Here is a 21,744-nt window from a genome sequence, read left to right as displayed (position 1 = left end):
GACTGTGCTGTGTGTGTGTGTGTGTGTGGCTGTGTGTATTTTCTGCTTGAGAGTAGGACGTGTGTGTGTGTGTTTTTGTATTTTCTGCCTCAGAGGAGGACAAGGCAGGAAGTCGTGTTCTCTCGGGGCGGAATACCAGAAGCTGCCATGACGTCTGCACAACGGCTGGATGTAAAGATGGAGACTGTGTGTGTGTGTGTGTGTGTGTGTGTGTGTGTGTGTGTGTGTGCGTGTGTGCGTGTGCGTGTGAGAGTGTGTGTGTGTGTGAGAGTGAGAACTCCATTGCTTACTCTACTCTGAGAGCCTGGCCAGCATGGACTCTGACGTGTGTGTGTGTGTGTGTGTGTGTGTGTGTGTGTGTGTGTGTGTGTGTGTGTGTGTGTGTGTGTGTGTGTGTGTGTGTGTGTGTGTGAGAGAGAGAGAGAGAGAGGGGGAGCAGCTCACTCTGATCTGACAGTTTGGCCAATGTGGACTCAACCATATGTGTGTGTGTGTGTGTGTCTGTCTGTCTGTCTGTCCTGTTATCCTCACGTGAGGTGAGGTCTTTGCAGTCATGGGAGCTTTCTCTCAGTGTAATAACTTAGCTGTAATACTTAATAATGCTGTAATAATGTTAAATCATAATCATGCTTTCTCCCCGTGTAATAACTTAGCTGTTATACTTAATAATACTGTAATAATGCTAAAGCTCTTTCTGCATCGGTTCACAGTGACCAGGGTAGGAAGCAAGACCTCATTCTAGTTCCAACTCCTCTTCTGTGTGTCTATTTTAGAATTTTGACTTATTCCTCTGAGTGTTGGAGTTGGAGTAAGCATGATGAACCCAACTCTCTGAGGGTTGGATAGCGTTGAGTAAAGTAAGGTGGACTTTGCTCTCAACCTCCTCATGTACACACAACCCCACCTCAAACTTTGCACTGTAGGACAGGTGTGTGTGTGTGTGTGTAGTGTGACTGTGGATCCTGTAGAAATAGCCGTGCTGTTAGGACTGTTGAGGCTTTAGAAATAGCCGTGCTGTTAGGACTGTTAGGACTGTTGAGGCTGTAGAAATAGCCGTGCTGTTAGGACTGTTAGGACTGTTGAGGCTGTAGAAATAGCCGTGCTGTTATGACTGTTGAGACCGTATAATCTAGCATGTTCTAGAATCTAGAACAGTTTGACTTGCAAGTCCCACATTACAGATGGGTCTCCGCCAGCAGCAGGGGATGGTTGAGATGCTGTTGCATTAAAAGGAACACGGTTGGCGTGGGAGCTGCGATGCGACATTCAGGCCAGGTGCAGTCATCCGCAGGTGGAGATGCAGAGCTCTGAGTCGCAGTCAGCACTCCTGCTGGTGTCCGCATGGACCGGCACTGGCAGCCAAGGCTCTGCTGCAGCTGTGGTCTTGTGTGTGTGTGTGTGTGTGTGTGTGTGTGTGTGTGTGTGTGTGTGTGTGTGTGTGTGTGTGTGTGTGTGTGTGTCCAGCTCCTGGTGCTGCTGTGCTCTTGAGCAAACTAGTGACCCCTCTGAACTAGAGCACCGAGAATGAGATGCGTCAGGGTCGCTGCTTCACGTACCGGAAGAGTGCGTCTGCGTCTGCGTCTGCGTCTGCGTCTGCGTCTGCGTCTGCGTCTGCGTTTGCGTCTGCGTCTGCGTCTGCGTCTGCGTGTCCAGCTCCTGGTGCTGCTGTCCCATGAAGTTTTCCAGTTTCTTGAGACCTGGAAACATTCCATTGAGTTCTGATTGGCTTAGTGTCATCACCAGCGAGCTGAAATCTAATTTCGACTGAAGGTGATTGGTCCAGCCCGTAGCTATGCCTGTTGAAATGGAACTCACAAGACTGCTAGTGTGAGGCTCATTACAGACATTGGGGAAGCAAACCTACTGGTCCCAGTCACTAGGTGTGTGTGTGTGTGTGCGCCCAGTCAGTAGAGCAGCAGGGTTTTCCCTCAGGAAAGGGCTGTAGAGAGGTGTAGTTCCAAACCTCTGCCTTCATGCTTGACGGATGCGGATGGGCGCTCGGGGTGGCTACTAAACAAGACGGCAGACTTGCTGAACCGAACTACTTTGCCGAGGCAGAATTCTACCCAGTTAACCCCTATGCTTTCTGATAGAAAGGTTAAAAAGGTGGCAGCACCCACTGGAACCTCTGAGACGGCAGACATATTGTTGCCACCAGATTCTAAATGAGATCACTTCCTCTTTCCAGCCCCTCAGCCCATTGACTTATGGGTGAAAGCAGTCAGACTGGACACACACGCAAGACAAAAATACGCTTAGCTTTATAGAATCTACAGCCATGTCAGTTTCCTAGTAAAAGGCTGCTAAGGCACTGCCAGTATTACATATAGAACACGGAACAGGACATTTAACAAGATTACATATAGAACACGGAATACGATATGTAATAATATAACATATAGAACACGAAACATGTAACAAGATTACATATAGAACACGGATTACGATATGTAATAATATAACATATAGAACACGGAACAGGATATGTAACCATAGAGACTGGTGTCCAGTTCTTTAGCCATGGCTTGTATTTCATACAGTAGTTGAGATCCGGCTCATTGTGGTGGCCTAGTTGATATGGCACAGACTCATTTCTGCTGTCCAGCTGAAAGGCTGTGTGGAGATCCATGCCATATCCTGGCCATATCTGGGCCAGATAAGAGCCAGACCAGGGCTAGATATGGGCCAAATTCGGCAGCTGCGGGGGAGCTTTTGTTGATTATTTTGTTTTACATTTTTTAAGCAGAAGAGGAAGAGGAAGAGGAAGTGGAGGGGTTGAGAGGCTCTAAAAGTGTCACATGAAACCTCAAGTTTGCACTGAGAGTGTGAGTTAGGCCTTTGCTCCAGTAAATGTGTGTGTGTGTGTGTGTGTGTGTGTGTGTGCACGTGTGAGATGTATGTGTTAGGGTGAGGCATATGGCATGTGTCAGAGAGATAGAGTGTGTGTGTGTGTGTGTTTCAGGGTGAGGCGCGTGTGACTGCATGTGTTTTATGGTGAGACGTGTGTGTGTGTGTGTGTAATAAAGGCTCGGCTGGCTTCTGTACTCTTGTTTACTGTAGTGTTGACTTTAGCGCCAGCCTCATGTGAGTGGGTTAGTGTAGCTTTGCTCTGCTCTACAGTGCAGGGTTGATAGGGCGCGTTCCCAACCGCAGTGCTCTGAAGCCTCCATCGTTCCAGTCATCAGGCATAACAAGTCAAATCTGGAGCCAGCCGGCACTGAAGTCAGTTCACCAGTCTCTCCCTCCCAGCTTGAAAAGACACACACACACACACACACACACACACACACACACACACACACACACACACACCATCACCGGCACTGAAGTCAGTTCACCAGTGTCTCCCTCCCAGCTTAAAGACACCCCTCGCCTCCTTCCTGCTTACAGAGGATCACTTCAGGGTGTTGGGCTCCTTCAACCAACCACACCCCCCACTCCCCATGCTTCCTCACAGCAGGGTGACCCCCCACTACACACACACACACACACACACACACACACACACACACACACACACACACACACACACACACACACACACACACACCCTCGCCCAGCTTCCTTCCCCACCCTCCTCCAAAGCTCAGACTCCACTCCACTGCACTGCACTGCACTCATCTGTTAGTGGGTCACTAGAACACTCATGCCAGGGAACGAACACAAGAGATAGCAGAAAAAGAGAGAGAGAGAGAGATAGCGGGAGAGAGAGAGATAGCGGGAGAGAGAGAGATGGCGGGAGAGAGATAGCGGGAGAGACAGGCGTCACTTAGCTCGAAGCCCGTATCAGATCTTCACAAAAGCCAAGCCAGCCTCAGCCCAGTTCTTTTATCTGTAATCAGAGGGCCAAACCTAAGACTCCATGTTAATCCCCCAGTGTGGTGAGGAGCCATAAAACGCATCTGGTGAACGCTAAAACACTCTACTGTATGGAGTTACAGCAATTAAGCACAGCCTCCTGCATGTGGTGTGAAGTAATAGACTGTCGTAATAAACTGTGTTATATGCAGTAAGTCATAAAAGGGTGTAAGTAGTAACAGATGCTATTCTCCAGGTTATATACATGTGAGTGCGACTGTCCTGCAGAAAAATGAGCACGACTCTGTCTCGCTTCTCCTTGGAGGAGGGAGGTTGAAATAGGAACCCTGTCCACAGCAGATGCATGATCACCACCCACTGACACTCTGACACACACACACACACACACACACACACAGACACACAGACACACAGACACACAGACACTCTGACACTCTGACACTCTGACACAGACACTCTGACACAGACACACAGACACTCTGACACAGACACTCTGACACACAGACACTGACACACTGACACACTGACACACTGACACACAGACACACAGACACACAGACACACAGACACACAGACACACAGACACACAGACACACAGACACACAGACACACAGACACACAGACACACAGACACACAGACACTCTGACACACACACACTCTGACACACAGACAATCTGACACACTGACACACTGACACTCTGGCACACTGACACTCTGGCACACTGACACACAGACACACATACACACAGACACACAGACACACACACACTCTGACACACACACACTCTGACACACAGACAATCTGACACACAGACACTGACACACAGACACTGACACACACACACTGACACTGACACACAGACACTCTGACACACAGACACTCTGACACTCTGACACACAGACACACAGACACTCTGACACACAGACACACTGACACACTGACACACTGACACACTGACACACTGACACACAGACACACAGACACTCTGACACACACACACACTCTGACACACAGACAATCTGACACACACACACTGACACTCTGGCACACTGACACTCTGGCACACTGACACTCTGACACACAGACACACATACACACATACACACAGACACTCTGACACACACACACTCTGACACACAGATAATCTGACACACAGACACTGACACACACACACTGACACACAGACACTCTGACACACAGACACTCTGACACTCTGACACACAGACACACAGACACACAGACACACAGACACACAGACACACTGACACACAGACACACAGACACACAGACACACAGACACACAGACACACAGACACACAGACACACAGACACACAGACACACAGACACACAGACACACAGACACACAGACACACAGACACACAGACACACAGACACACAGACACTCTGGCACACAGACACACAGACACTCTGGCACACAGACACTCTGGCACACACTCGGCCATTAACACATCTCAAGATCAGTGTTCAAAATGAGTTGATGGTCTTCATTCAATGTGTGCAAAGCACTTTATTGAGATGTAAGTATAATTTACATCCTTTGCGTTTAAACAGCACAGGTGGCACACACACACACACTACTGATGATGACATATGAGACATTTGTCCCCCAGCTAACACAATTAACTCATGAGACACAATATAATGTAACAGAACACACTAGTAGTGTTACAGTAGCATTCAGCACTGTTCTATTAGCATAGCCTAAATACCCTAGCCTGGATGCCAGACGAACTTAGCCACGCCCACAAAAAATTTGGTCGGGAAGTTCGGTCTGGTGTCGCTCAGTTTCTCCCCAACAATCTCCTTACAAAAATCTGTGAGGAGATAGATAGACCAAACAATTGTCAGGGCGGGCTTTATACGATGATGGACAGATGATCAACCCTAACGTAATCAACCACGTCACCAAAGAGCTTTTGGGGTGAATTCGTTTTCAACAAACATGGCTGCCGTTGGAGAGCTGAAATGTGGAAATTCGAGTCTGTTTTAGAAGACATTGACAGCACATTCATTTTGAAAGAGGAACAGATAAACGCGATCAAGGCATTTGTCGATCGAAAATATGTTTTTGCCGTCCTTCTTACGGGATCCGGTAAAAGTTTAATGTATCAGCTGGCCCCATGGTCTACGTTATGGTCATACTACGTTGCTCTGATTGGTTCTAGATATATCCAATTGAGCGAAGAGGCATTTGTTTTTCCTGGTTCGGTTGAAACGCGCCCCATAATCACAGCCCAACGGAGCGGTATCAGACTCATATTCTGACTAGAATTATGAGTATGACATCGTCAGGCTATAAATACCCCAATACCGGTGTTTAACTGGGGATGAGCCTGGGCATGAGACGACAATAATCATGTCTGTCATGACGCCTTTTTGTGGCAAGTCGTCCAGTGGCGTAGAGTTTGACGTCCAATGCAATGAGTAACTGTTCGAAAAACATGCCGGCATCAATAAAAGGTATTGATAACCTTGGAGGCATACAAGTCCAATGAATCCCACAATATGGAACCAGTATTCTCAACTGGAGCCGGCTGTCGATTCTCATTCCTCGTCGGAGAACAGTGGAGAGCGTGTATCAGACCACACAGTGAGCACTGCACTTCTGCTTTTACGGTCATTGTCTACTGGAAGTGGCTGCTCTGACAACCAAGGCCATTCATGCACTTCCCCCATCTGAGGACAGGCTCAGATTGTTTCTCATTCACCATACAGCTCAGATGTGTGTCAGCCTGCAGGACTGGAGAGAGGAGGGGAGGAGAAGAGGGGGAAGAGAAAAGGATGCAGAGGAGGGAAGCAAAGGACAAAGAGGAGAGCTGAAGAGAGTAAATGCTGGGGCAGATGAGAAAGGAAAGGAGGAGAGGAGTGAAGATTTGAGTTGGAGAGAACAGAGAGGAGAGAGAGGAAAGGAGAGAGAGGAGGAGAGGAGAGGAGGAGGAGAGGAGAGGAGAGGAGGAGGAGAGGAGAGGAGGAGAGGAGAGGAGGAGGAGGAGGAGGAGAGGAGGAGGAGAGGAGAGGAGAGGAGAGGAGGAGAGGAGGAGGAGAGGAGAGAGACCGGCAGTGTGTCCTCTCCAGCATGGCCCCTGCTCTGTGGGAGAGAGTGTTGGCAGCCTCAGCAACTGCTGCCCCACATCAACCCACACACTCCATCCACTGCTGCCCCACATCAACCCACACACTCCATCCACTGCTGCCCCACATCAACCCACACACTCCATCCACTGCTGCCCCACATCAACCCACACACTCCATCCACTGCTGCCCCACATCAACACACACACTCCATCCACTGCTGCCCCACATCAACCCACACACACACACTCCATCCACTGCTGCCCCACATCAACCCACACACTCCATCCACTGCTGCCCCACATCAACACACACACTCCATCCAGATTCCCACTTTCCCAGACACTCCATTCAGCTTCCCACTTTTCCAGACACTCCATCCAAATTCCCACTTTCCCAGAACTCACACCCTCCCTACCAACAACCCACATACTCCATCCAGATTCCCACTTTTCCAGAACTCACACCCTCTCTGCCAGTAACAGAGGACCTGTGATGTGGGCTGTGGTTGGTTGGCCAAGAGATGTCCTGTAGCGAAGCTCCCTCAACACCACTATATGACAGTTTGAAATGATGAGGTTGGACTTGACCGCTCTGCGATTCTTTAACTTTTGCCATTTTTTCTAGCCCCTACCCCCTCTTCTGCAAGAAGCTTTGCAATTGAAAATAAGAAGTTCGCAATGACTTGCCAGGTTAATAATAATAATAATAATAATAATAATAATAATTAGGGCTGAACGATTTGGGAAAATAATCTAATTGCGATTTTTTACCAAAATATTGCGATTGCGATTTAATATGCGATTTTTTTTTTCCTCTTTTTTTCCCCAACAAAACGTAATGAATGATTTAAATATGAACAACACAATATTAGATACATTTAGTGTAAAATATTCTTTCCCACATTTTTGATTTTTATTTAACTGCTCATTACAGAAACAAGAACAACAAATCAGTGGCTTTGCCACTGTGCATTTAAGTAATTTAAAAAAAGTAATTTTAAGTATAAACACTAGGCATGCACTTTTTAAACACTCTGTGCAAAATGTACCATCTTTAAAAAAAAAAAGAAAAAAAATTATATATTTTTTTTTTTTTTTTTAGACCACGTTTTTTAATCGCGAACGTTGCGGTTAGAAAATCGCGTTCTATCATATCGCGATTAAATCGCAAATGCAATTAATCGTTCAGCCCTAATAATAATAATAATAATAATAATAATAATAATAATACCCAATACATGTGTACAACACTTTCCAACAACATCTTGGTGTAAACCCGCCTGTTTTTGTGAATAAGTGGTATAAACTTTATAATGCTACTGCCTATATCATCCGAGTGTAGAGATCAGTGCGTCTCTGCTGCAGTGTCTACAGAGCTGCCCTCTGCGTCCCCTCGGCAATCTCCCCCTGAGCGCTCGATTGGAGGCAGCATGACTCTGCAGAGCTGCCCTTGGCGATCTCCCCCTGAGCGCTCGATTGGAGGCAGCATGACTCTGCAGAGCTGCCCTTGGCGATCTCCCCCTGAGCGCTCGATTGGAGGCAGCATGACTCTGCAGGATTCTCTCAGAAGCAGCAGTAGTCAGGCCACAGCTGAAACTGTTAGGGGGCATCAGGGTCACGCTGGGCCTTATGCCCGTTTCACTATGGCTGTGTTGAAAATCAACAGGCAACACACGCAACGCAGCCAGTGTGCATAAGGCCTTTATCCTGCTGGGCGTCAGGAAGTTAAAAAACGTATTCCTGCAGGTTTTATTGACACGTCGGGCTGCTGAGTTATCACCTCTGTGGAATGTGAGGTCACTGTGGTCTGGGAGTTTCATATAGTCTGGGTCACCTGAACTCTGAACTCTGAACTCTGATGTCCGGGCCTTTTCCTGTTGGTTGTGTGTTTTAGGGAGCCCATTCCTCCAGCATCCAGCGCAGCGGCTTAACTGATGCAGCCTGCTGCCAGACTCCTCACCGCTGTAGGATATGAAGTCATAGTCTATGACACTTGAATTTTGACCTTTGGCAGATATCTTCTTGCTGACATCAATTCATTATGTCAGAGAGATGAGAGATTAGTGTGTGGGGCGGTTGCTGGTTTTGTGTGTGTGTGTGTGTGTGTGTTTAAGCCCACACCACTGCCTACGAGTACGTACAGCTGCAGAATGGCATCACATCACTATGCTGGGAAGTTCTGTAAAAAGCTACAGGTTCAGCAATGACTCACAGTTAGCCAAGTTCCTGTCCTTATCTTCACCAGGCAGAAAAGTCAGAATTTAAAGTAGAAGCAGGGCGCAGTTTGGGGAAATCCCCTCTGAAGTGTGGGCACTGCCAGGTAGTAGAGAGGATTTCTTGTATTATTGGTGTACCCTTCTTTTCCTTTTGGGGGGGCTCCAGAATGACACTCTCTCTGTGTGTGTGTGTGTCTGCTTGTGTGTATCTGTGTGTGTGTCTGCGTGTGTCTGAGTGTGTGTGCGTGTCTGGGTGTGTGTCTGCGTGTGTGCGTGTGTGTGTGACACTGTGTGCGTGTGTGTGTGACCGTGGCTGCATGGAGGAGTCACTGAGGGTCTGGTCCTTCCCCTGCAGTTCTGTGAAGGCTCTGGTTATGCCTTGAAAGGCTAAATTGTGGTCTTGAGATGAGTTGAGTGCTGGTCTTATGCAAGAGTGCATTTTAACACATGTGTGTATGTGTGGTGTTTCAGTGGTGAGTCACTAGTTTCACTCTGTCTCAGTCTGTGTAGTCTAGGCCAGTGTTTCTCAACTTGTGAGTTGCGGAATCATTCCGAGTAGGGTCGCAGAGTGTCGGTTTTTCCAGAACTTTACTGACTTCTGTAGAAAATATACGGACTGTAGCTTTTATTCTGAAATGGAACAGGCTGACCCTTCATGGTTCTCATGCTTCAGTCACAAAGGGAAAATGGATCTCTCTGAGAGAGAAGATTCTGCATGAGTGATAGATGAGATAGATATATAAATAGAAAGATAGATAGATAGAAAGATAGATAGATAAATGAGATAGATAGATGAGATAGATAGATGAGAGAGAGAGATAGATAGATAGATAGAGAGAGAGAGATAGGGAGATAGATAGATATATAGATAGCTAGATAGATGCATGGCCTGCTATATGAGTCTGATGTGTGGGCTGGAGTAGTGCTGTAACATGAGTGGGGAGAGCTTTAACTTACTAGCTGTCTACAGGGATGCCATTGTGTTAGAAGTTATCATTCTGTTACAAAAGGAGAAATGTGCTGTAAAATGACTGTAGTTATATTGCTGAGTAATGTATTTTCTTGTTATTTGTGGGAACCACTGGTCAGTTGGGACCCACTGCTCTAGGCTACATAACTGCAGCAGTTCATATCAAACCATCTTCCATACACACTAACGGTTCTCCACCAGCCTCCCCCCTAACACACACACACACACACTTACACACACACACACACACACACACACACACACACACACACACACACACACACACAAAATATGTCAGTTTGGTTGGCATGAGAGCCATCATATGTACCCTGAGTGTGTGAGGGAACAGACGTCAGATCAGCAGCTGTAACACCCATGTGTGTGTTTTAGCAGTGAGATGACACAGACCATGACGGATGTTGTCCGCTCCGAGTTTTACATCTCTGGCAGCCCCCAGCATTTCACAGCTGATCGCAAAGACATATTACGAAGCCGTAAGCCCCAGACAGCCCATGGTCACCCGCCACTCAATCAGGCAGCGTCTGTTCATCACTAAACGGGACACAGATAGACGGCCAAGCTCAGAGTTAGAAACAAACAGGACAAAGACAGACGGCCAAGCTCAGAGTTAGAAACACACTAGAAAGACATGATGGTGGCCAACGTAGCTGTAATAGATGAACACTGATGTCTGTCTGTCTGTCTGTCTGTCTGTCTGTCTGTATGTCTGTGCCTACAGGTTTGCTCTGTCCTTATGTCCCTGTTCTCTCCTCTAGTAAAGTCTATCTCGGTCTTCTTTTGTTGTCTTGGTTGGCTGTCCTTTGCTGTGCAGATGGTTCAGGAGCTAGCCTAGCTGTGCTAATAGATACTCTGTAGAGGGTTCAGGAGCTAGCCTAGCTGTGCTAATAGATACTCTGTAGAGGGTTCAGGAGCTAGCCTAGCTGTGCTAATAGATACTCTGTAGAGGGTTCAGGAGCTAGCCTAGCTGTGCTAATAGATACTCTGTAGAGGGTTCAGGAGCTAGCCTAGCCTAGCTGTGCTAATAGATACTCTGTATACTGTAGAGGGTTCAGGAGATAGCCTAGCTGTGCTAATAGATACTCTGTAGAGGGTTCAGGAGCTAGCCTAGCTGTGCTAATATATACTCTGTAGAGGGTTCAGGAGATAGCCTAGCCTAGCTGTGCTAATAGATACTCTGTAGACTGTAGAGGGTTCAGGAGATAGCCTAGCCTAGCTGTGCTAATAGATACTTGGTATCATACATATACATGGTGTACCATTTGTGTCCGGAAGCTTTTGTGTTTTCTTGAGATGACAACATGAGAAATGAATCCAAATAAAATGGGACTGCAGTGGTGCATGAAATCCTTGAAGTTGGTGTTGCCAGAAGGGTGGGAGTCCTGGCTGTAGTTTAAGTGTCCTTGAACTACGAAAGCTCAGGGGCAGTGGAGCACGTCGTCCGTTAAAGCATACATCACTCGGCTCCATGTACCTCGACTCTCCGAACACTCTTAGAGGAGAGGAATGGGCAAGTGGATGACCGCGCTAAACTCTCCTGTGTGACAGGTAGAGTAGAGCATCACTAAACTCTCCTGTGTGACAGGTAGAGTAGAGCATCACTAAACTCTCCTGTGTGACAGGTAGAGTAGAGCATCACTAAACTCTCCTGTGTGACAGGTAGAGTAGAGCATCACTAAACTCTCCTGTGTGACAGTAGAGTAGAGCATCACTAAACTCTCCTGTGTGACAGGTAGAGTAGAGCATCACTAAACTCTCCTGTGTGCCAGGTAGAGTAGAGCATCACTAAACTCTCCTGTGTGACAGGTAGAGTAGAGCATCACTAAACTCTCCTGTGTGACAGGTAGAGTAGAGCATCACTAAACTCTCCTGTGTGACAGGTAGAGTAGAGCATCACTAAACTCTCCTGTGTGACAGGTAGAGTAGAGCATCACTAAACTCTCCTGTGTGACAGGTAGAGTAGAGCATCACTAAACTCTCCTGTGTGACAGGTAGAGTAGAGCATCACTAAACTCTCCTGTGTGACAGGTAGAGTAGAGCATCACTAAACTCTCCTGTGTGACAGGTAGAGTAGAGCATCACTAAACTCTCCTGTGTGACAGTAGAGTAGAGCATCACTAAACTCTCCTGTGTGACAGGTAGAGTAGAGCATCACTAAACTCTCCTGTGTGCCAGGTAGAGTAGAGCATCACTAAACTCTCCTGTGTGACAGGTAGAGTAGAGCATCACTAAACTCTCCTGTGTGACAGGTAGAGTAGAGCATCACTAAACTCTCCTGTGTGACAGGTAGAGTAGAGCATCACTAAACTCTCCTGTGTGACAGGTAGAGTAGAGCATCACTAAACTCTCCTGTGTGACAGGTAGAGTAGAGCATCACTAAACTCTCCTGTGTGACAGGTAGAGTAGAGCATCACTAAACTCTCCTGTGTGACAGGTAGAGTAGAGCATCACTAAACTCTCCTGTGTGACAGGTAGAGTAGAGCATCACTAAACTCTCCTGTGTGACAGTAGAGTAGAGCATCACTAAACTCTCCTGTGTGACAGTAGAGTAGAGCATCACTAAACTCTCCTGTGTGACAGGTAGAGTAGAGCATCACTAAACTCTCCTGTGTGACAGTAGAGTAGAGCATCACTAAACTCTGCGCCGCGTCACGTCACGTCCTAAGTGACTGTGCGGGTCTCCGCTCCTCTCACACAGCTCCTTTGAAGCATGTGGAAGATGGCCTTTTGGTGCTTTTGTGCACTGTACAGTGCTGTCAGCTTTAGCTCCACTGAAGCGTGTGTGTGTGTGTGTGTGTGTGTGTGTGTGTGTGTGTGTGTGTGAAGACTCAGTGTGACTAATTCAGCCCATAGTCAATAGACGAGCTATTTGTGACAGAGAGGAACTGTTTCTGCCCTCCAGCAGTGTGTGAATGGATTGAGGCAGGAAGAGCGCACACACACACACACACACACACACACACACACACACACACACACACACACACACACACACACACACACACACTTGCACTGAGTGCAGCAATACTTTTCCTGTCAGCAGCACTCTAGCCTACTTGGAGACCAGCTTTCAGTCTTTTGTTTGACTTTGTTTGAGGGAGAAGAGTGAGTGATGAAGCTCTCTCGTCCCTCCTCTTTTATCTTCTCTTTCTTCTCCCTCTCTCTTCTCTTTTCTTCTCTTCTCTTCTCACTTCTCTTCTCTTCTCATCCCCTCTCTTCTCTTCCCTTCTCTTCTCTTCTCTTCTCACTTCTCTTCTCTTCTCATCCCCTCTCTTCTCTCTCACAGGCTGGGAGATCCTTTTGGGGGATGGGGGAGAGGGGGGTTGTCATATGGAAACATCTGGTGCAGTAAATACTCTGTCGGTTGTCACAGCAACGGAATGTGTATCCCGTCCCACAGCTCTGATAGAGTGTGTGTGTGTGTGTGTGTGTGTGTGTGTGTGTGTGTGTGTGTGTGTGTGTGTGTGTGTGTGTGTGTGTGTGTGTGTGTGTGTGTGTGTGTGTGTGTGTGAGCTGTCAGAATCTCATTGTTGAGTCTGATGGCCACTATCTCATCCAGCCCTATGTCATGGCCAACTTGGTCCCTCCCTGTTCACTCTCAAACACACACACACACAAAGTCATAATTCCCCCTAGTAACTGTGGTCCTGACCTGTGTCTACACACACACACACACACACACACACACACACCCAAACACACCAGAAAGTTAAATGTGCCTGGGCGGCTCCATTGTTGACACTAGACAATAATAAGTGGGTGTTGATGTGAGGTGAGGTGGTTAACATGCGCTGCGAAGCGGCAGGAAGTTCGCCCAGTGTCCGCCCACTCCCCCCCCCCCACTCCCCCCACACACACACACACAAACTCCCCCTCGTGAGTTACAGCAGCAGGCCCCTCTCGCTTTCTCACTTTGCTTCTCGCTTACGTGCTTCCAGCTCAATTCTGTCATAAGCCTCTCTATGTGTGTGTGTGTGTGTGTGTGTGTGTGTGTGCGTGTGTGTGCAGTTGTGCTTGTGTGTGCGTGTGTGTGTGGTTGCTTGTGCGTGTTTGTGAGTTCTTGTGTGTGTGTGTGCTTGTGCGTGTTTGCGAGTGTGTGTGTGTGTGTGTGTGTGTGTGTGCTTGTGCGTGTTTGCAAGTGCTTGTGCGTGCGCATGCATGTCATTTGGCTCCAGTCCTTCGGATGCGCCGTGCTGGATTATGAGATCTTAAACAAGTTGCGTTTGCTAGTGTGTGTGTTTTCATGTGTGTGTTAGTGTGTGTGTGTGTGTGTGTGTGGTTGTTTTTTTAAGCACTTGCTGCTCCTCAGTGAGCACACCCTGTTGTGGTTCTGCACCGAGTCTCTCTTGATACCCTCCAGTGAAGATACGGCCACATAAACACACACACACACACACACACACACACACACACACACACACACAGCCCTGTCCTGGCCTGTCCTCCAGTGAAGATACGGCCACATAAACTATAAAGCCCTTTATGTTCCATGACGTGGATTACTTTGTTTTCTAATGTCTGCCTTGGTGTTTTTCTCTCTCCCCCTCCCTCTTTCTTTCCCACTTTGTTTTCTCTCTCCTTCTTTCTTTCTGCCATTCATTCTTTCTCTTTGTCACTCTCTGTTTCTCTGTCCCTCCCTCTCTCTCTTTCTCTCCTCTCTCTCTCTCTCTCTCTCTCTCTCTCTCTTTATCCTCCAGATTCCCAGCGTTCCCATTTGTCTTCCTTCACCATGAAACTTAAGGACAAGTTCCACTCGCCCAAAATCAAGAGGACGCCGTCCAAGAAGACATCCAAGCCCCCGGCAGAGAACACTGTGAAGACCCCAGAGAAGCACGTCAACAAGGTGGGCAGAGCAGGAACCACACACACACACACACACACACACACACACACACACACAATCCGCTGGATGCTCCTGCTGTGGCAGAGCCCTGACGTGCTTCCTATTGCACGCTGCACACTGTGTTTGCATGTTAAGTTTGTTGCAGCCCAAGCGTAGTGTGAAAGGCAGCACGGATGGGCAGCACACATGTGGGACAGGAAGCACGTACATAAACCGCAGTGGTCTTTGTAGAGGCTGTAAGGCAACACACACGCACACACACACACACACACACACACACACACACACACACACAACGCAGTGGTTTGTGTAGAGGTCGAAATGCATGGTTGTGTAAGGTAGGAAGCTGTCAGGAGTCAAACCATCTCCAGTGTGAATGGTGACAAACTACTCTCGGTCACTAGGTAGACAGCAGGAACTCCATACACACACACACACACACACACACACACACACACACACACACACAGAGGGATGGTCTTCCCAGCTTGTTATATCTCTAAAGATCATCTGTCCCTGTGTCCTCCACAGAACCTGAGTCGCCTTGAAGAGCATGAGAAAGACGTGGTCAGTGCCTTGCGTTACTTCAAGACCATCATCGACAAGATGGTGGTGGACAAGAAGGTTCTAGAGATGTTACCCGGTTCTGCCAGCAAGGTTCTAGAGGCCGTTCTGCCCCTGGTTCAGGTGGACCCAAGGATACAGCACAGGTATGAGTTACTATGGTTACTGTACTATATTACTGTGGCCATTTCAGACTCAGAGAGGGGCTCCTTGCCTTAGCAGCGGCAGCTGGTCTGCAGCGGATTATACAAGAAGACAACACTCACAGAAACGGATTTGTTTCTCTTGTATGGCCAACTAGAAGCTCCTTAGCATCAAAGGCCGCTTTCACTAGAGTGCAGCACATCTCGTGCTGACTGATAGCAGTCAATACACCAATATACCCTGATAACACACACACACACACACACACACACACACATACTCATTTTAATTATCTGTTCCTTAAATGTACACTTTGCTTTGGCTAGCATTAAAGCGACTGCTACGTGGGTGGAGAAGTGATAATTAAGGATGTTAGATGTCTCTGGCAGGCAGACCCAGTGCTCAGGCTTCGGATGTCCTCTCCTGACCTTGTCTTGTTAGGGACAGCTCAGGCTGTCTGTGAATGTGCCTGCGGGTCCTTGCCTAAATAGATACTGACACAGGCTGTCTGTGAATGTGCCTGCGGGTCCTTGCCTACATAGATACTGTCACAGGCTGTCTGTAAATGTGCCTGCGGGTCCTTGCCTACATAGATACTGTCACAGGCTGTCTGTAAATGTGCCTGCGGGTCCTTGCCTACATAGATACTGTCAGGCTGTCTGTAAATGTGCCTGCACATCCTTGCCTACATAGATACTGTCACAGGCTGTCTGTAAATGTGCCTGCGGGCCCTTGCCTACATAGATACTGTCACAGGCTGTCTGTAAATGAACGTGTGGAGATTCCCATTCCCGTGTCTGAAGAGACCTTACCTCGCCTCGCCTCACTTCACCTCACCTCACATGCTGAGAACAACCTCGTCTTCTTTTAATGCAGCACAACTCATTTAGCCGCTGACTGTAGAGCCATGCGACTCGTGTTCGCTTGTGGAGAGGTTGGTACAGCAAACTGGACAAATTAGAAAATGACATTAGCTTGCTATCGGTCCCAGCTGGTGTCATTAACCCACGTGTGTCATGATCTCCTTGGTCAGGCCTCTGGATAACTACTGTGAAGGGCCTTTAGCTCTTCTCCGTAGTTCATCTATGTTAGCTTTCAGTCGGTGGGCGAGATGTTTTTACTACACTACGTGTGTCATCGCCTGTTTCTAATCAGACCTCTCACAGAGTGAGATTCACCCAAAGTCGATTACACTACAGAAGAGATATCCATTTTTATCAGTCTTAGTGCTCCCTGCGAATGACCCTGCCATGACCCCTACTGTTGTGCATGACCCTGCCATGACCCCTACTGTTGTGTATGACCCTGCCATGACCCCTAGTGTTGTGTATGACCCCTGGAGTTGTAAGCACCAAGTTGGCCGACGGGAAATAATCTCTTTCCTGTCCTGTCAGCTCGGCCGTGTCGTCGTGTCTGAACCGGGTCTACCAGAGCCTGGGGAACCTCATCCGCTGGTCCGACCAGGTCATGCTCGGAGATGATGACATCAACCTGGACGACAAGGAGACCATCCTGTCCGTCACCACGGTGATAAGAGCCGTGCTGGATGGAGTGAAGGTGAGAGTATGTCTGAATCACTGTCGTTGGGGTGTATATACAGGGGCTGCCTGCTAGCTGAGTAATACATAATCAGTGCTGATTGTTTCTGGCTTGTAGCTGATTGGTCCATGATCAGTGCTGATTGTTTCTGGCTTGTAGTTGATTGGTCCCTGGGTGATGTCTCATTGTTCATTAATGTGAGATTTCCTGACCTGTGTGTGTCCCCCTGCTGTGACCTCTGTTTGACCTTTGACCTCTGCTGTGTCCTGCAGGAGCTAGTGAAGTTGACCATCGAGAAGCAAGAGCACCCCTCCCCTACCTCCCCCGTCAAGCCTGTGCCCCCCGTGACCATCCAGGACAGGTGTGTGTGTGTGTGTGTGTGTGTGTGTGTGTGTGTGTGTGTGTGTGTGTGTGTGTGTGTGTGTGTGTGTGTGTGTGTGTGTGTGTGTGTGTGTGTGTGTGTGTGTGTGTGTGTGTGTGTGTGTGTGTGTGTGTGTGTGTGTGTGTGTGTGTGTGTGTGTGTGTGTGTGTGTGTTTTGGAGAGTGCCTTGTGACACTGGCACTGAAGTGTGCTGTTAGATGTGTGTTTGTGTGTGTGTGTTTTGTGAGACTGGTACTGAAGTGTGTGTCTCCCCAGCACACCGGAGCCTCCCGCAGAGGAGGCCGATGGAGAGAAGGAGAAGGAGAGAGAGAGGGATGCACCGACCAACGCCTCCACCACGGCCCACTCCACCGAGATCCTTACCGACTCCACGGATGAGGAGGTGGCCCCCCCGAAACCCCCCCTCCCAGGGCTAAAGGTTCCAGAGCACTGGTGAGAACACTAGCATCAGTGCTCACTCACAGGAGAGCACTCACAACCTACTGTATACACACACAAAAACACTGTCTGTCTCTCTCTCCCACACACATGCACGCACACACACACACACACACACACACACACACACACACACACACACACACACACACACACCAAGGGAAGTGATACTGTGAGGTTCATAGAAACAATCAGCTATCCATATTTAAATGTTTGTGGGCGGAGTAGACTGCCTGAGTGACCGTTTAGACTGCAGCACACTGTCCGAATCCGTCGACAAAAAGAGAACAAGCTGACGGTGATCATATTTTACTGGGGAACAATTAGTCATGCTCACATCACACGCTCTTGTCTCTGTGAATGTGCCAGCAGCCCAGGTCGTAATGTCTGAGTGTGTGAGTGTGTGAGTGATATACATATACAGTGGCCACACTCCCCCTCTCACATATGGTGGTTTTAATAAGCATCATGTAAAGATGAGACTCACGAGTCACGCTTCAGAACGCGTAAGGTGAACAAAACTCTAACTCCCTGCTGTTGCTAACCATCAGCACCAGCACCACCCCCCCCCGCTCTGACCTGCTGACGGCCACAGTGCTGGAGGACACGGCTGGGTAAGGGATTATTTAGGCAGGGAAAGCAGAAGAAGAGAGAGGCTGCGCTTCCCCACAGCAGGTCACATTACCCCTAGGACTGAGGACTTGCAGAAAGGGACAATACGCAGTGCTGATCGAGAATCATTGAAGTGGGTTTTTTTTTTATATGCAGAACCACTATGGGATTTATTCATATCAATGTAAATACGAGGTTAGAGTTGCTAAATATAGCATTTCTGAGAAGTCTCGTCTTCAACGGCTAGAGTTCAACACAGCAGCATCAGCAGAGATGAAATGAGATGAAACTTCCTCTGACACTGACACCTCTCTGTCTGTTACTCAGAGGCAGCGTTCCGCCAGGGCCTTTCCCCGAGTGTGTGTGGGTGTGTGTGTGTGAGCGAGTGTGTGAGCGAATGTGTGTGTGTATGTGAGCGAGCATGTGTGTGTGTGTGAGCGAGTGTGTGAGCGAATGTGTGTGTGTTTTTGTGTAGCGTGTGTGTGTGTGTGTGTGTGTGAGCGAGCATGTGTGTGTATGTGAGCGAGCATGTGTGTGTGTGAGAGAGAGAGCATGTGTGTGTGTTTGTAGAGCGGTCGTGAGTCAGTCAGTCTCCTCTTGCCCCTCACGACCGCTCTACAAACACCATCAGTCTCCTCCTGCCCCTCACAACCGCTCTACAAACCCCATCAGTCTCCTCTTGCACACCATCAGTCTCCTCTTGCCCCTCACGACCGCTCTACAAACACTATCAGTCTCCTCCTGCCCCTCACAACCACAACCGCTTTGTGGGGCGACAGTGGTACAGTAGGTAGAGAAGTCGTTTAGTAATCAGAAAGTTGCTAGTTCGATTCCCTGTCGAAGCGTCCTTGAGCAAGACACTGAACCCCTAATTGCTCTTGATGTGCAGTGTGCCATCAGTGTAAATGTAAAATGTGTATACATTGTAAGTCGCACATATGTAAGTCGCTTTGGATAAAAGCGTCTGCTAAATGACTAAATGTAAATGTAAATGTCTACAAACACCATCAGTCTCCTCTTGCCCCTCGCGACCGCTCTACAAACACCATCAGTCTCCTCCTGCCCCTCACAACCGCTCTACAAACACCATCAGTCTCCTCTTGCCCCCCAGGACCGCTCTACAAACCCCATCAGTCTCCTCTTGCCCCTCGCGACCGCTCTACAAACACCATCAGTCTCCTCTTGCCCCTCACAACCGCTCTACAAACACCATCAGTCTCCTCTTGCCCCTCACGACCGCTCTACAAACACTATCAGTCTCCTCCTGCCCCTCACAACCACAACCGCTTTGTGGGGCGACAGTGGTACAGGAGGTAGAGAAGTCGTTTAGTAATCAGAAAGTTGCTAAGACACTGAACCCCTAATTGCTCTTCATGTGCAGTGTGCCATCAGTGTAAATGTAAAATGTGTATACATTGTAAGTCGCACATATGTAAGTCGCTTTGGATAAAAGCGTCTGCTAAATGACTAAATGTAAATGTCTACAAACACCATCAGTCTCCTCTTGCCCCTCGCGACCGCTCTACAAACACCATCAGTCTCCTCCTGCCCCTCAGGACCGCTCTACAAACACCATCAGTCTCCTCTTGCCCCTTGTGACCTCTCTACAAACCCCATCAGTCTCCTCTTGCCCCTCAGGACCGCTCTACAAACACCATCAGTCTCCTCTTGCCCCTCACAACCGCTCTACAAACACCATCAGTCTCCTCTTGCCCCTTGTGACCTCTCTAAAAACAATGGAATTCCCCTGGTTCACCCCGAATCTTTTGCAAGCCACCTCACACTAGGGTTGCCATGAGAACATATTTTCACAACTTGAGTATTCACTGCCTTAAAAAGGTGGGCGCTTATTTTGCTATGTGTGTGTGTGTGTGTGTGTGTGTGTGTGTGTTTGTGAGCAAGTGAGAACAGAGATGGTGAATCAGTCTAAAACGTCTAGACAGAGCGAGTGTGTGTGTGTACGTGGGCCGGAGAGTCTTGTTTAGACTGGGTCCCATTCTTATAGCTCCTCAAGTCATCTCTCCTCTTTCACATCACGCAAGTATCATTCTTACTGTGTAAGATCGTGTGTGTGTCTGTGTGTGTGTGTCTGTGTCTGTGTCTGTGTGTGTGTGTGTGTGTGTGTGTGTGTGTGTGTGTGTGATCTCTTGTTTAACGCTGGCCATGGGGCAGTGTGTCATCAAACACAAACGATGATGAGGAACAGAGGATGTGGCCACATCAAGAGAAGTATTTGTTTTTCTTCTTTCGTTTTCTCTGTTGTGCTCCTCTCCTCTTGTCTTGAACCAGCTGTGTGTGTGTGTGTGTGTGGCGTGTGCGCGTGTGTATGTCACCTCCAGCTGTGCGAGTGAGCTGTTATTTGGACAGAGGCCAGTCATGTCAGTATAAGATAATGTCCTCTGTGTGTGTGTGCGTGTGTTTGTATTTGTGTCATCTCTAGCTGTGTGAGTCAGCTGTCAGCTGGACAAAGCCCAAGGTCATCTCAGTGTAAAATAATGTTGTGTGTGTGTGGTAGTGTGTGTGTTAGTCGGACAAAGGCCAGTTATGTCAGTATAAGATGATGTCCTCTGTGTGTGTTTGTCTCCAACCAGCTGTGTGTGTGTGTGTGTGTGTGTGTGTGTGTGTGTGTGTGTGTGTGTGTGTGTGTGTGTGTGTGTGTGTGTGTGTGTGTGTGTGTGTGTGTGTGGCATCTCCAGTGTGTGAGTGAGCCTTGTTGGCTTAAGCCTCTAGTTGGAGAAGTAGCTCAGTGATGTAAGTGATGTCAGACACCCAGTAAACCAACCACAGCCTCGTCTCCTCTGCCTCAGGAACCCTAGAGTCAGCCCCACATTATATCCCTCTCCCTCTCCCTCTCTCACGCCCCTCTCTTCCTCTGCTTTCCTCTCATTTCTTCTCCCTCACTCCCTCTCCAAATTATTTTTCTCCTCTCCTTTCAATAGAAATCTCCTAAAAAATCTCTAACTCCATGCACTCCTTTCTCTTTCTCTTTCTCCCTCGCCTCTCTCTCTATCCTCCTCTCCTCCACTCCTTTTCCCGTTGCTCAGTCCTGTGTCATCCCTCTGCTCTTAAGTCCAAATATAGCCCTGTGTTGTGTGTGTGTG

At 48.2% G+C, this 21,744-nt stretch overlaps 1 protein-coding gene across 3 annotated transcripts in view; it reads left to right on the top strand.

Moving 5' to 3' along the window:
- The window catches only part of rapgef1a (Rap guanine nucleotide exchange factor (GEF) 1a), a 65,617-nt gene that overhangs the window by 9,639 nt on the left and 34,234 nt on the right, over positions 1-21,744 (top strand). For all 3 annotated transcript variants that reach the window (XM_042708307.1, XM_031570872.2, XM_042708308.1), the window contains exons 2-6: positions 14,819-14,964; positions 15,496-15,674; positions 17,067-17,229; positions 17,484-17,572; positions 17,849-18,025. In XM_042708307.1, coding sequence (XP_042564241.1) covers positions 14,819-14,964; positions 15,496-15,674; positions 17,067-17,229; positions 17,484-17,572; positions 17,849-18,025 — 754 coding nt within the window. The remainder of the gene's footprint in view (positions 1-14,818; positions 14,965-15,495; positions 15,675-17,066; positions 17,230-17,483; positions 17,573-17,848; positions 18,026-21,744) is intronic.

The sequence above is a fragment of the Clupea harengus genome, chromosome 7 (genome assembly GCF_900700415.2).
Source record: "Clupea harengus chromosome 7, Ch_v2.0.2, whole genome shotgun sequence".
Classification (NCBI taxonomy): Eukaryota; Metazoa; Chordata; class Actinopteri; order Clupeiformes; family Clupeidae; genus Clupea; species Clupea harengus.
Note: the sequence above shows the minus strand (reverse complement) of the source record. Positions and strands in the feature narration are given on the sequence as shown.